General features: G+C 28.9%; 1 protein-coding gene across 3 annotated transcripts in view; it reads right to left on the bottom strand.

Moving 5' to 3' along the window:
• Nucleotides 1-12,853, bottom strand: part of LOC129987865 (nucleolar protein dao-5-like) — a 105,791-nt gene that overhangs the window by 84,575 nt on the left and 8,363 nt on the right. Inside the window, exon 1 of one of the 3 annotated variants that reach the window (XM_056095833.1) lies at nucleotides 11,334-11,920. The exons of 1 other annotated variant lie outside the window; for it this stretch is intronic. In XM_056095833.1, coding sequence (XP_055951808.1) covers nucleotides 11,334-11,441 — 108 coding nt within the window. In that variant the 5' untranslated portion in view covers nucleotides 11,442-11,920. Of the gene's footprint in view, nucleotides 1-11,333; nucleotides 11,921-12,853 lie in introns of those variants that run through there. One more of the 3 variants, XM_056095835.1, reaches the window with a different exon arrangement.

Here is a 12,853-nt window from a genome sequence, read left to right as displayed (position 1 = left end):
TACCACATAAAATACAGTGCAAGATTAGCAGTTAATGATCATATACCGAGATATTCAAAATTGGCGGACAAATTGGCTGCTAAAACTAATTTTAGGTGAAAATATTATTTCTTTTTTAATGTATTTTGAATTGTTTGGTATTAAATGAATCATTTGATATTACTACGTTTGCGGTTATTATTATTATGTTTGTAGTTATGTATGTAAGTGCATATTCTGCATTTATTATTAAGTTGTAATAAATATTGTAGACCATTTTTTAGCTCACCACACTTACACCACTGGGTGGACCGCAATACCTAGAAAAAATTATACTCTGTTTCACCCTAACTTGGCAGTAGTGTATATTCTAGGCATGCCGAATTGCAGTCGTTGTCAGGGTAACTGGGTTACTTTAAAGTACAAAGTTACTAGAAATGCAGATCGCTGGCGAAACTTTATCTCGCAAATTTTTCGCCAAATAGTAAATATTTATTTACTTTATTATATTGTTACTTTATCGGAGAATTAATTGTTTCCTTATTTTTTCAATATAATTGATACATTATTTTAATAAATCATTAAAGTTATTTCATATCGTTTCTCCAAAGAAAACACTAAATCTTTCAATATTCTGTAAAGCGTAGTTCAGCTAATGTTTTTCGAAAAGATATCTGTATCATCGTTCACATCTTTTAAAACTTTATCTAATGTTGGGATCTCATTTCTACGAAAAAATGCATGGATTTTTCGTCGAATACAGGATAATGTAAAATCATCATATTTTACAAGACCTGAATGTTTACCTACTGAGCTTGGGCGCTTCTTTCCAATAGTACTTAAAGGACTGGATCCTTTATTTCTTTTTTTCAAAAGGAGAAACTGTTCATTGCAAAACACCCGTAAGGTGCGAAACTTTATCGACGATTTGATTGATAGAATCTTGAGGGTTTTCTCGAAGTCGAGAATAAACATTTATGCTTCTGCATGCTGCACTTTTTGTTGATTTCACTCGTCTTGAAGGTGTGCACAGCGTAGTCGGTGATAACACTTTCTCTTTTTCAGGCATTTTAGAAGTGAATAGAAATGACTAATCGAATAAATATTCAACAATCAAAACTAATAACTACTCATGTGATTAATAGTATCAAAAATATCAGCTGGTAAAAAAGCGTGAATAAAAAACTACGAAAGATGATAATGGTTGCGAACTGAATGAAGCTGAGTTGGCGGAGACGTAAAAGGAAAGCGCGCCAAATATTTGACCTTGAAGACCGGTTCTAGCCAAAGTGGAATTCATTATGTCAATCTTTTAGTTTTATTCGTTCGTTTTATTGACAAAATACTTAACAGATAAGCACTTCTAATTTGAGAATAATTTTAAATACATACTGATAAAAAGGATTTCTGTAATTAATGATATTATTTGATAAATTTCTGCGCATTTTAACTATTTTAAAGTCGGAATTGATGGGGAACTTTTTCCCAACGCGGAGCGTCACATTTTCTACCTTTTATAATACTGCCAAGTTAGGGTGAAACAGAGAGAAATAGCTCGTACCCTGGAAAAATCTACCCACCCCTGGCCTGGGCAATTTTCTGAATTTGACTGTTTGTTCAAAAATGAAAGTGTGCGATATTTATGGTGAATTAATTCCTATTTTACATATCAGAAAACATCTCTTATTGAGCAAAGATTTATTTCATTCACTTTTTTTGCATTATTCGACATCTTAAATCAAAGCAAAGTACTCACTTCTTTTCAGTTTTTAGCTTTACTAATTCAGTAAAAGATTTTTCTAATCAGACAAAGTAGTAATAATTTTTGATTCCTAGTCTCTTTTAGAAAAATATCAAGAATTGCAAAATTGTTGCAAATTTGAATTAAAAGCTTAGGTTTTACATATAATTAAATAAATAATATTAAAAAAAAGATTATTTTGAATGAACTTTTAAAAAATAATATTTAAACTAATAGTAAAACAAAGGGAAATTCTTTTCAGTTTTGTTACACCGAAATTAGGATTGGAACATATCAAATCAGATAAGACTCATGTTTTTGTTTTGTTTTTCAATTCTTTCTTTTTCTTTTGAATTAATAATTATGAAATAAAAAATATTTTATATTTAAATTCAATGATTGTTTTTGAAATATTTATAAATATTCTGGATTGCATATAATTCAGATAAAAAAAAAGGATTGGCATGATTTAATTTTTTTTAATTAGTTCCTGAAGAATTTTACGTTTTAACTTTTATTGTCAAAAACAGAATGGTTGAAGTGGATGATGTAACGAATGTAGAAGGAACAACTTGAAGTGAAAATAATAAAATAATTACAAAATATTTTATTTATTCTAATTAAATCCATTCTTTCTTAAATATTTATAATCAACTAATTTATTTCTCGTGTTTTTATAAATTTTTGTTTTGAATTATTTTCATGATCCCTCCTCTTTTACCAATTTAATGTCACCGACTGAAAATCTGGTTGCTTAAACAAAAATAAAATGACCATAATTTCTATTGCCGATTATAGGAATGGGGGAGGTGGTCAAGCCTTGACAAAGAGTGAAAAAATGCAACTGTTCCAAGTTATTCAGACTGTCTGGTTGCCTTATGTTGAGACTTGCCACTTTATCAACTAATTACAAATGTAAATTACAGAAGTTAATAATGTTTTAAAAACCTTACAATATTGAACTGGCATCATTCGCTAACATTTTTTTAACCATATTCTACACAGTAAAAATTAGATGAAAAAAATCTAAAAAATTAAAAACTCTGTATGAAATCAATTGTGTATCAAATTGAATAAAAGATATTATTAAAATTAAAGGAAATTGAACTTGATAATTTTTTTAGTCTTAAGATAACGCAAAAACCATTTTTGTAAGATAATCGTTTTGGAAAATATGAAATCAATTTCCAGAATTAAGTCATAAGGATTTAGTATATGACGACACTTAAACTTATTGGTGAAAAGGAAAAACTGCTTTAATTCGACTTCTAAGATAATGTATAGCTGTCAGAAATCGTAACATTTTTCCTGATGTAACTTCGACAAGACAATTTTGAGGAAACGAAATATACACTAAATTCAAAAATTTACTTCAATTACTATAAGTAAATTAGTTGGAAAGATTTTAGAGTTTAAAAGTTTAATACGAAAGAATGTAATTGAAATTCAACTAATGGTGAAACACTTCTCAAGAAAAACTTTTCTATACAGCGGAAATAAATTTTGCCGGAATCAAAGTCATGCCATTATGGTTTCGTTCATTATAAGCTTCCTTTTCTTATGGGATTTCATAAATTGATGACGTACCAGAAAATGATGCAGTGCTAAGAAAAACTTATGTAAGGGCATTCGAATTTTATAAATTGCTTTTATGGTCTCGAAGGAGTGGACATCAAATCGACAAAGAATTTGAAAATCGTCCAATGAAAGTTAACTGCGTATTAAATTATTGACGTCGTATTTTCTGTCGTCTTCTCTAACGTCATATCTGAGTCATTGGAAACCACAAAAATGTTTAATAGATCAATCTTTCTAAAAAAAGATTTTACAGAATAAATGCATCTATATTTTATTGAAATTGTCATTCTTTAATCTGTTCAAAATAAATAGGAATTTAATAAAACAAAATGTAAAAGTTATTATTAACAAATAGTTTTATTTATTAGTATTTTTTCTATTGGAATCTTCTTTTCAAATGTAAATTTTCCTTGTCTTTGTAATTATCAAGATATTATAACATACGACAAAAAATAGTTACTCATGATCATTGATTTCTAACTCTGTAGTCACGCCTCTTTCTCCTCCAGCAAGAGACGTGATAGATTCAAAAATTAATTTGAGTAACATACTACGCATGAATTCGAACTGAGTGTCATCGAGTAGGAAAGCAAAATGCGTGAATTATATTTACTAATAATAAGGGTGGGCGTGTTGGCGCGAAAATCTAACTAAGACAAAAATCTGAGAGATTTTTGAAATTTGGCACAAATGTACTTCTGAGAAAGGGAATGTGCGCCACACCATGGAAGATTTTTTAAATTCAAATTAATTGAAAATTAATAGAAATATTGACAATTTTTCGCAGTGACTTCTAAAAGTATTATTGCGTAAAATTATTTTTACATCATTTTAAAATTTAAAAAAAAAAATGTTTTTCAACTATATCTTGTAAATGGCATAGGAAACTACTTCATGAAATTTGATTCTATAAGCAAAGTTTATGTATACAACAAATATTGCATAATGTATTAAAATTTTTACTACAGTTTTATTTAAAAAGTTAATCGAATTTTTTTAAACAAAATAATTTTTAACATGCACTCGTTTTGACAATATTAAATATTATGTGTATGAGCGTGTGTTGCAGCTCTTTGGTCTGGAACTTGACCTAGAGTTATCAGATTAAAAATTAAGCAAAATTTTGCCTTTTTTTCTGTGAAAATTTCCAATAATTATAAAATTGATTTATGTTGTGTTACCATTGATATAATTAGAAATAAATTTTAAAACATAATCTAAAAATATATGAATCAAACATAAAATAATATCGTGTTGTGTTGTTTCGGATTAAATGCTCGCTCTGCTTTTTTTCCCGAAAAAAAATTTTTTTTTCAATAGAGTTTTTACAAAGTTATCCTATCATACATAGCATTTGGCAAATCTCTTTTAAGAGGAATATCTCAGAATTTTAGCATCTAATCGAAGATGCACTTTGTAATTTTATTTACTGAGTCGAACGCAGGAAGCTATTAAAATTTTTGTGTCAATACTCAATTGGTTGTTAATCTTCTTGACTGTTTACTGTAATGAAAGAGTATTCCATGTTCAAGGTCACTTTAAAAGAATAATAAATAAATTTTCAAAGGAATGAGGGCATTACTAGATAGATGATACTTTCTGAATTTCAGCACAGGGTCCATTTGATATCAATAGGAGGGGAGGGGGGCGACGAAGTAAAGCTGGATAAAATATCCAAATGCTAGGTATTTCCGTAGGATTGTTTATGGTTGCCCAATGTTTTTCAAATCAATCCTTTTAAGATTGGCTGCTTGATAAATATTATATAAAAGATATCCCATTGCCATGGTCACTTTTATAAGAGAGAAAGAAGCTAGTTTAAAAAGAAATGCTTGTTTTGCTAAATTACAATACGAGATTTTGAAAATTTTGTGAGGTTAAAATAGAGCAAATTAGTTTTTTTTTAAATGTCCATTTTATTAAAGTGACTAGATTTTTCTGAATTACAACTCTAGATATAGTACTACTGTGAGATGAAATTGAAAAAAGAAATCAAAACTTTTTCATGATAATAGCAGGAACTAACTCATAGCAAAATCAATAATCCCGAAAATTGCATTTATTAACTTAAACAGGCTATCGAAATTCTTTATATGGGAAAAGAAATATTTTTTCGAAAATCAGTTTTGAAAATTAATTGATTAAATATAATTAATATTTTAATATGATTTGTAGATTTTAAAATAAATAATAGAAAAATCCTTATTTAATTTTTTTTTAATTTAAAGGAACATTTTGTAGGCAAGTACGATACATTCTTCAATCCAGCAAAGAGAAAAAAATTTGAACATGTGTCCACTTTTATTTTAGCAAATTAAATAGTAGAGAAGTGAAGAAATGACACGAAATTACACAATACATTTACATTTGAATGATTGTAATAGACTATCCTTATGCATTATTTATAACTTTTTTCATGTCTTCACGATCTTTCAGAATCACAAAAAAAAAAAAAAAAAACATATATCGTTTTGTTCGTAATAAAGATTTCGAGATAGATATAATATTCATTTTATCATATAATTTTTTATATACAAGATCTAAATTGAAAAGATGAGCCGCCATAGAGCAACCTACTTTTTCAGTTCAAGAATGATTTTTTTACATTATCATGATTTATTAAGAATGCAATTATTAAGAATGCATTATTAAGAATGCAATTGATAGTTTACAAAACGGTAACACTTGTATATACATTTTGCGAGTCATGATATAATTAGCTGAAGTGTTCTCTATACATTTTTTCGTCTATTTCCTCAAAAGGTCCAGTTTCAAGTTAAGCCTTAATTGTAAAGTTCGGATAATCGATAACATATTTTAACAATACCTCTTCCAGTAGTTCAATTTCGTTGAAAATTTGAAATGGTCCGTATTTTGGTATTGAGATCGCATTTCGCATTCATAATTTTTTTTAAATCCACAGGTCAACAAATAGCAAATCCGAGGATCAGCAGCTCGATTTCCTCGTATACTTCCTCCAAAATTTTCATTTCGAGCTAAGTCTCATATTTTATAGTTCGGGTCTATCATGCATGCATTTTAAACAGCGCCTCTTCCAGTAATTCGATTTCGTTGAAAATTTGAAATGGGTCCGTATTTTGGTATTGAGATCGCATTTCGCATTCATAATTTTTTTTAAATCCACAGGTCAACAAATAGCAAATCCGAGGATCAGCAGCTCGATTTCCTCGTATACTTCCTCCAAAATTTTCATTTCGAGCTAAGTCTCATATTTTATAGTTCGGGTCTATCATGCATGCATTTTAAACAGCGCCTCTTCCAGTAATTCGATTTCGTTGAAAATTTGAAATGGGTCCGTATTTTGGTATTGAGATCGCATTTCGCATTCATAATTTTTTTTAAATCCACAGGTCAACAAATAGCAAATCCGAGGATCAGCAGCTCGATTTCCTCGTATACTTCCTCCAAAATTTTCATTTCGAGCTAAGTCTCATATTTTATAGTTCGGGTCTATCATGCATGCATTTTAAACAGCACCTCTTCCAGTAATTCGATTTTGTAGAAAATTTGTTGTAATTTTTGGAATTATCGAGTTATCATAGAATATATTGAATGATCAGTAAGGACGTTTTAAGCCCTTTAAATTCAAAATGGCATCTCGTATAGCCAAGGCAGTAACATTTAGCTATAGTAAAGTGACTGTGCTAAATTTCTTGAAACAGATTATAATTCCCCTAGTGGCGAGAAAAAGAAGTTATAAGAATAACTAAAAAAAATTTAAAAAAAAAAAGAGATCTACTAAAATGTCTAGTTAGAAAAATGCATGTCATGCCACAATAAAAACATAGGAAAAAACTGACGGAGATATTTTAGATTAAAATAATAATTTCCCATGATTTAATCGCTTCTTAATTCGTAAAAACTATATGATAACATCTGGGAATACCTTTTTCAATTTCAGAGCGAACCCTTTTTTAAGTCATGGAGAGTTCATAATTTTAATCGTAAATATCTCCTCCAATTTTAGAGATAACTCCATTACACCTTTTCCTATATTTCTATTTTGCTAAAGCGCACATTTTTTTCTAATTGGACTTTTGAACCGATCAACTTTATTTCACGAGTTATTTTTGTAACCTCTTTATTTTGTTACTAGGGGCACTATAACCCGTCTGAATAAATTTAGCATAATCTCTTTACTGAAGATGCAGGTATCCCTTGGTATGCATCCTTTGGCTTATACGAGACGTCGTTTTGAATTTATAGAACTTACTAGAACTTTACCGATCACCCTGTATTCATGAAGCAATCATTTGGTTCATGTGTTTACTCCAAATTTGATGTAGATTTATATTTTTGGAGATGGAATCATATGTCATATTTCATCCATCTATTTCACTACATTGTATCGTATTTACGTCGTATATCGTATATAGAGAAACAGATACATAGTGTTATTTTTTATTTTTTGTCCAAAATATGATAGAGATCTATTTATTTTGGCATTGATCATTAGTCAAAATTCATCTTTTCAGTTAGTTTCTTTCACCTTTTCATCTATTGTGCCTCAGAGAGTGGCATAATTCTAAAAATTGATTTTTTTTTTTTTTTTTTGCCTCAGGGATGCCTGAAACGGGAGCATTCATTAAAATTTCGAGGTCGAATTATTTGACAGTTACAATTCTTTCTCTTCCTGTATACTTCGTGTATGAAAAAAATGAAAATGGCTACTTGCTTCTTAGAAGTGTATTGTAATACAGTTCTAAGCCTCGCGAAACAATTCTGCACGCCCTATCAAGCAATTAAGGACAATGTAACGGCTTGGTGCCAACTTTGTCAGTTGCGGCTACAGAAGAACGATGAATAAGTCGGTTCTCATTAAGATAATAGAAATACCTGTAGTTTCGTTTTTAGCTTACAATTTGAACATAATTTGCATCGTAAGTCTGGCAATTTAGTTTACCCTTACCATCTATTACAAGAACTACCTAGCTATTTCATAGAATATTAATTTTTTTTCATAATAAAAATTAAACCTTGAGCATAGAACAAAAGAATTCTAAGAAAAATTTCCCCCTTCAAGAAACATACTAAAACTTTAACTCTTTGCACACATATGTCCAGTCTAACTGCAATTGTGCAGGATGCATCGTTTTCGCATTGTTGTTGGATAATGATTATTATAAGAGCAGTCTAATAATAAAAGTTTTCATACAAAATGTTTTAGAAATTATTCAAAAAATATATAACCAAAATATAAAATATATTACTTTAACTATTTCTGAGATTTCTAAGCATTAAAAGGAATCCTTATATTCACATATGTATAATAATGCATCTCATTACTTTTCGGACTAATTTGGGTTGATATAAATATACAATCAGGGAGATTGCTACATCATTAATTTTTTTTCTATACTTCCACAGTTATGATGTGCTTTGCGTTTAATTTCGTCATGTTATGTAGAGAATAGAGTATGAATATTTTTAACCGATAATTTACAAATTTTGACAAAGATATGTAATTTTAGTGCCAAAACCGTACACTAAATTTTATTTGTCTATTCAGTGTGTATTTAAGTTTGCTGTATTTGATTATCGAATATACGAAGGCGAACATGTTTTCTGTTAACGGATTTTGCTCAAAATTTAAAACAAATCTATAATTTTTGTGCAAACACCTCATACCAAAATTTTATCCAACGCGCTCTTTGTAATTTTAATATAAATTCACGAACGGAAATAATTAGAAAAAAATGTTTTCTGATTCTAAGGGATTTTAAAAAGTTTTATCAAAATATCGAAGATCGGATTTACAGTAATTCTCTAAATATTTTGAATACAAAAGTGTAAAAAATATGTTTTAATTACAGTTTAGATTCTATGCGTTTGTCAATAAATGTGAACCACTTATATTGTTTAAATTTAATAGCCTTATAATTCGTTTTTTACTTTAAAAAATTGCCTAAATGTAGGAACTTATCGACTGTGAAATATATATGCAAAAAAAGTATTAGAAAATTTTAATTTTAATTTGAAATATTCAACGAAAAAAACTAATTTGTATATTAAAACTTTTTGACTAAAACTTTTCTTTTTTCAAATCAAAAATATAATAATTTATTAAATTATTTAAAATTAACAGTTAAAAGAATGACCATGATATTATTATGAATCAAAGCCATATAAATGTCTGGATTTCTCAAAGTATAAAGAAAAGTATCGTAATTCGTGTATTGATTGTTAAGTATTTCAACGATTTCTACTTTTTGAATCTACCAATTGTCTGTGCAATGCTTGAGTCTTGTAATCAAATACATCCATTGTGAATTATATAATTTCTTATATAGAGATAATTTATCCTCAACACATTCAAACATTCTAAATGAAAGGCTTCTGAAAAAAAATTCAATGTAAAATTAAATCTCTAGTCCGAAATAACGTAACATGATAATGATTAGGACTAGATTTTTCTGCATTTATTTTATTAATTTTTTTTTCTTGATTACATAACAGTGATAACGAACACACAAAAAAATATGTGCAAAATCGTCACAACCCTCGTGTGTCTGAGACAACAAAAACAATTGTTTAAAATATATTTAAGAATTTACTAAGAGTAAAAATTGTATGAAAATCAAATTGACATCAATGAAAACCTTATTTTTTGAATTTTAAAATGGTATAAAAATTATTTTGGGGAAGAATATGCCCCAAAATAAGTCAGAAAACATGTTAAAATTTCCGACATCTTACTAATTTGTAGGACTCCTTTTCTTTGATGAACACTTATTACCTTAAAACAGTAACATTAACCAAATTTGGTAGCTTGAGAGAGTTTTGAGAGATTTCAGCATTTTGCATGTCATATGATATAATTTACAGATACTAAGTTAACTAATTAACAATATCATATCAAAGAACCAATAATATTAGATTTTCTCAATGAACCAAGGACCCTAATTCTAGTCAAATGTTTCTTAATCTGTATAGAAATATAATAGAAAATTAATTAATTTTATTCTATAGCATATTTTTTTATTTTCTTATTTAAGAATTATTTTTGCTTGAAAGTTTTGGTTCTTCAAATACCATGAATTTTCGAGTTCTTTGCTTTATATAGAAAAGTATCTGCTAAGAACTAACTGTATTTTGGCATTGTTTAGTATAATTTAAAGGAAATGTTAATATGTATTTTAATTCTACAGGTGATTAAGATTTTTCTTATTGATGATAGAAAACTGTAAAATAAATTAAATGTGTTTTAAGCACAATTTAATTTCTCAAAAGAACAATTGATTAAAACGACAGGAAAGCATGATTAACTCCTGATATTCAAAAATTCACTTTTTATTACTTTTTTCTAAGAAATAAAATTATTACAATATGATAACTTAAATGAAATAAAAATGAGCCACTGTTTTGAGACTTTTGAATTACAATTATCTTTATTTTTATACCAAAAGTTTTCTTTATTAAGTTTGTAGTTTTTATAGTAGTCAGTTTAAGCGTTAAATTAAACAAAGCTAAAAGTGACATTGCTTTGTAAGAAATAAAATAAAACCCAATTATATCAAAAAAGGGAAAATGGTAAATGATAGGTTGAAGTACATTACATGGAGATAGAAAGACGAAAAAATGTTAGATGATGCAATTTTATGCATAAAATTGTTCCGGACAAATTTACTGTTGCACTTATATCAGAAAATAAATGGGTAGAATTATTTTGTCCTACTTAAGGTAAATTTTTAAAAGTATGATTCATTCATAATTTAAGCATGCACTAGTCACATTTTAAGTATGATTTTATGGCAGATTTATAAGACTTATATGAACTAGATAAATGAAGGCATATCGGACATTATTTTAAAAAGACAAGAATAAATTTTTTCCTTCATAAAAGATACGTGCCATGCCTAATTGATTTTACGCGTTTAAATTTAAAATATTATTTTATTTTTTGGAAAAAAGAAGACATTATAATATTGTTCCATAGAGAACTTAGAAAAAATCCAATGGTATAAAACACATAAAGAATTAAATTGTAAAGATATTTATCAAAGATTGTACTCACTTTCGAAACCACTAGAGGTAATCCGGTTCCAGCTCCGCCTGTAAGTCGAAAACCCCACGGACCTCCTCCACTTAAACAAACCACCAATTTCTCCTTCTTTTCAGACATATTTGTGAATTCGATATTATCACAAACGCCGCAGACGATTTTTCATTTGATCTGAATATCGAACTTTAAGTTCAATTTCTTTTTCTCTATTTATTTGTGTACTTAGAATTAATTCGAACAATGCAATAAATAAACAAAGATTATAAAAACAAATCAATTAAAATAATATTTCATTATCCTCTTTTTTAAGAAAATTGATACTTTCTTGCAGATTTCAATGCACTTTTGTTCCACAGAATATCCGCTTGTAAACTTGGCTTCTTCGCGAAGTTTTCAAGAATGGGAAAGATCTTGGTCTTCCTTTTTCTCGTCCTCTGAGTTGGATTTCGTAATTTTTCGTTGGTGTTCGTTGTTGGAAATGTGTTTCAGCTATTGAGTTTCCTTTCGAAGGCGGGTGAGGAGGCTTTCGGTAAGGAGAAAGCAAAGGAGAAACGCTTTCCTTTCCTCGTGGTCTGATGCTGAACTTTTCCCTCGTGGTCGCTAGGATCCATTTTTGGCACACATCCTCGTCGGGCAGCTCTCCCCTCCCTGACTGCCTACGCCAGATAAGCAGATAGGGGCCCTCCAAAAAGTGCAATAATGGATTTGACCCTTCTTAATTTTTGCTTTCAAGCGTAACATGACATGTATTTTATCTCCAAAAAGTTCTAGATTTGGATGTATGCCCGTATTCTTAGCATTCAGAAAATTTTACAATCATATCTTTCTCTCCGTCCGTTTCTATCTGCGTATATGAATTAGATAACTCCCTAACGAAACTAGCTGTATTGATAAGAATTGGTATATTGTCTTCATATAAACCAGTGGAAGTGGTCTCCCCAAAACTTTCTCGCATACTCTCTAATAAACTTGTCATGCTAGAGAACGCCTTGCATAACATTGGCGTATTATAGTTAAGAAATATTAACTTTTGGCATGAATTTAACCTTTTTATTGAAATTATCGTGTCATCCTTAGCGAATTTTTTCGTGATTAATCCCTTGGCATGCGGTAAACAGTATTCGAAATTCGAATTTGTGCTTTAGACACGTTTTTATCAATAGATTGAAACAAAGAATTGACATAAAATTGCACATGTAGTCTCAAAATCACCTGCCGAGTTTGACGTATTTAAGTCATTGTGTTTTTGATTTATTACGTTAACGTGTTTCTAAAACAGACCGATAGCCAATTATCCTGTTATTGGTTTCGTTCCTCAAGACTTTACATCACATTTTGGATCAAAATGGACTAAAAATATACTATTTATCTACCTATATGCATGATAATTTGAAAATGGAATGTGATCAACATGTAAAACTTCATATGGACCCTTCGATCAATGGAAAGAAACTTTGCTAAAAATGCACACTGATTCTCTCTCATTCTACAAGAAGACCAAACAAAAAACGCACGATATTGTCGAAAGCGAT

This window comes from Argiope bruennichi, chromosome 10, assembly GCF_947563725.1.
Source record: "Argiope bruennichi chromosome 10, qqArgBrue1.1, whole genome shotgun sequence".
In the NCBI taxonomy this organism is placed as follows: domain Eukaryota; kingdom Metazoa; phylum Arthropoda; class Arachnida; order Araneae; family Araneidae; genus Argiope; species Argiope bruennichi.
The sequence above is the reverse complement of the archived record's forward strand: the minus strand, read 5'-3'. Positions and strand labels throughout refer to the sequence as shown.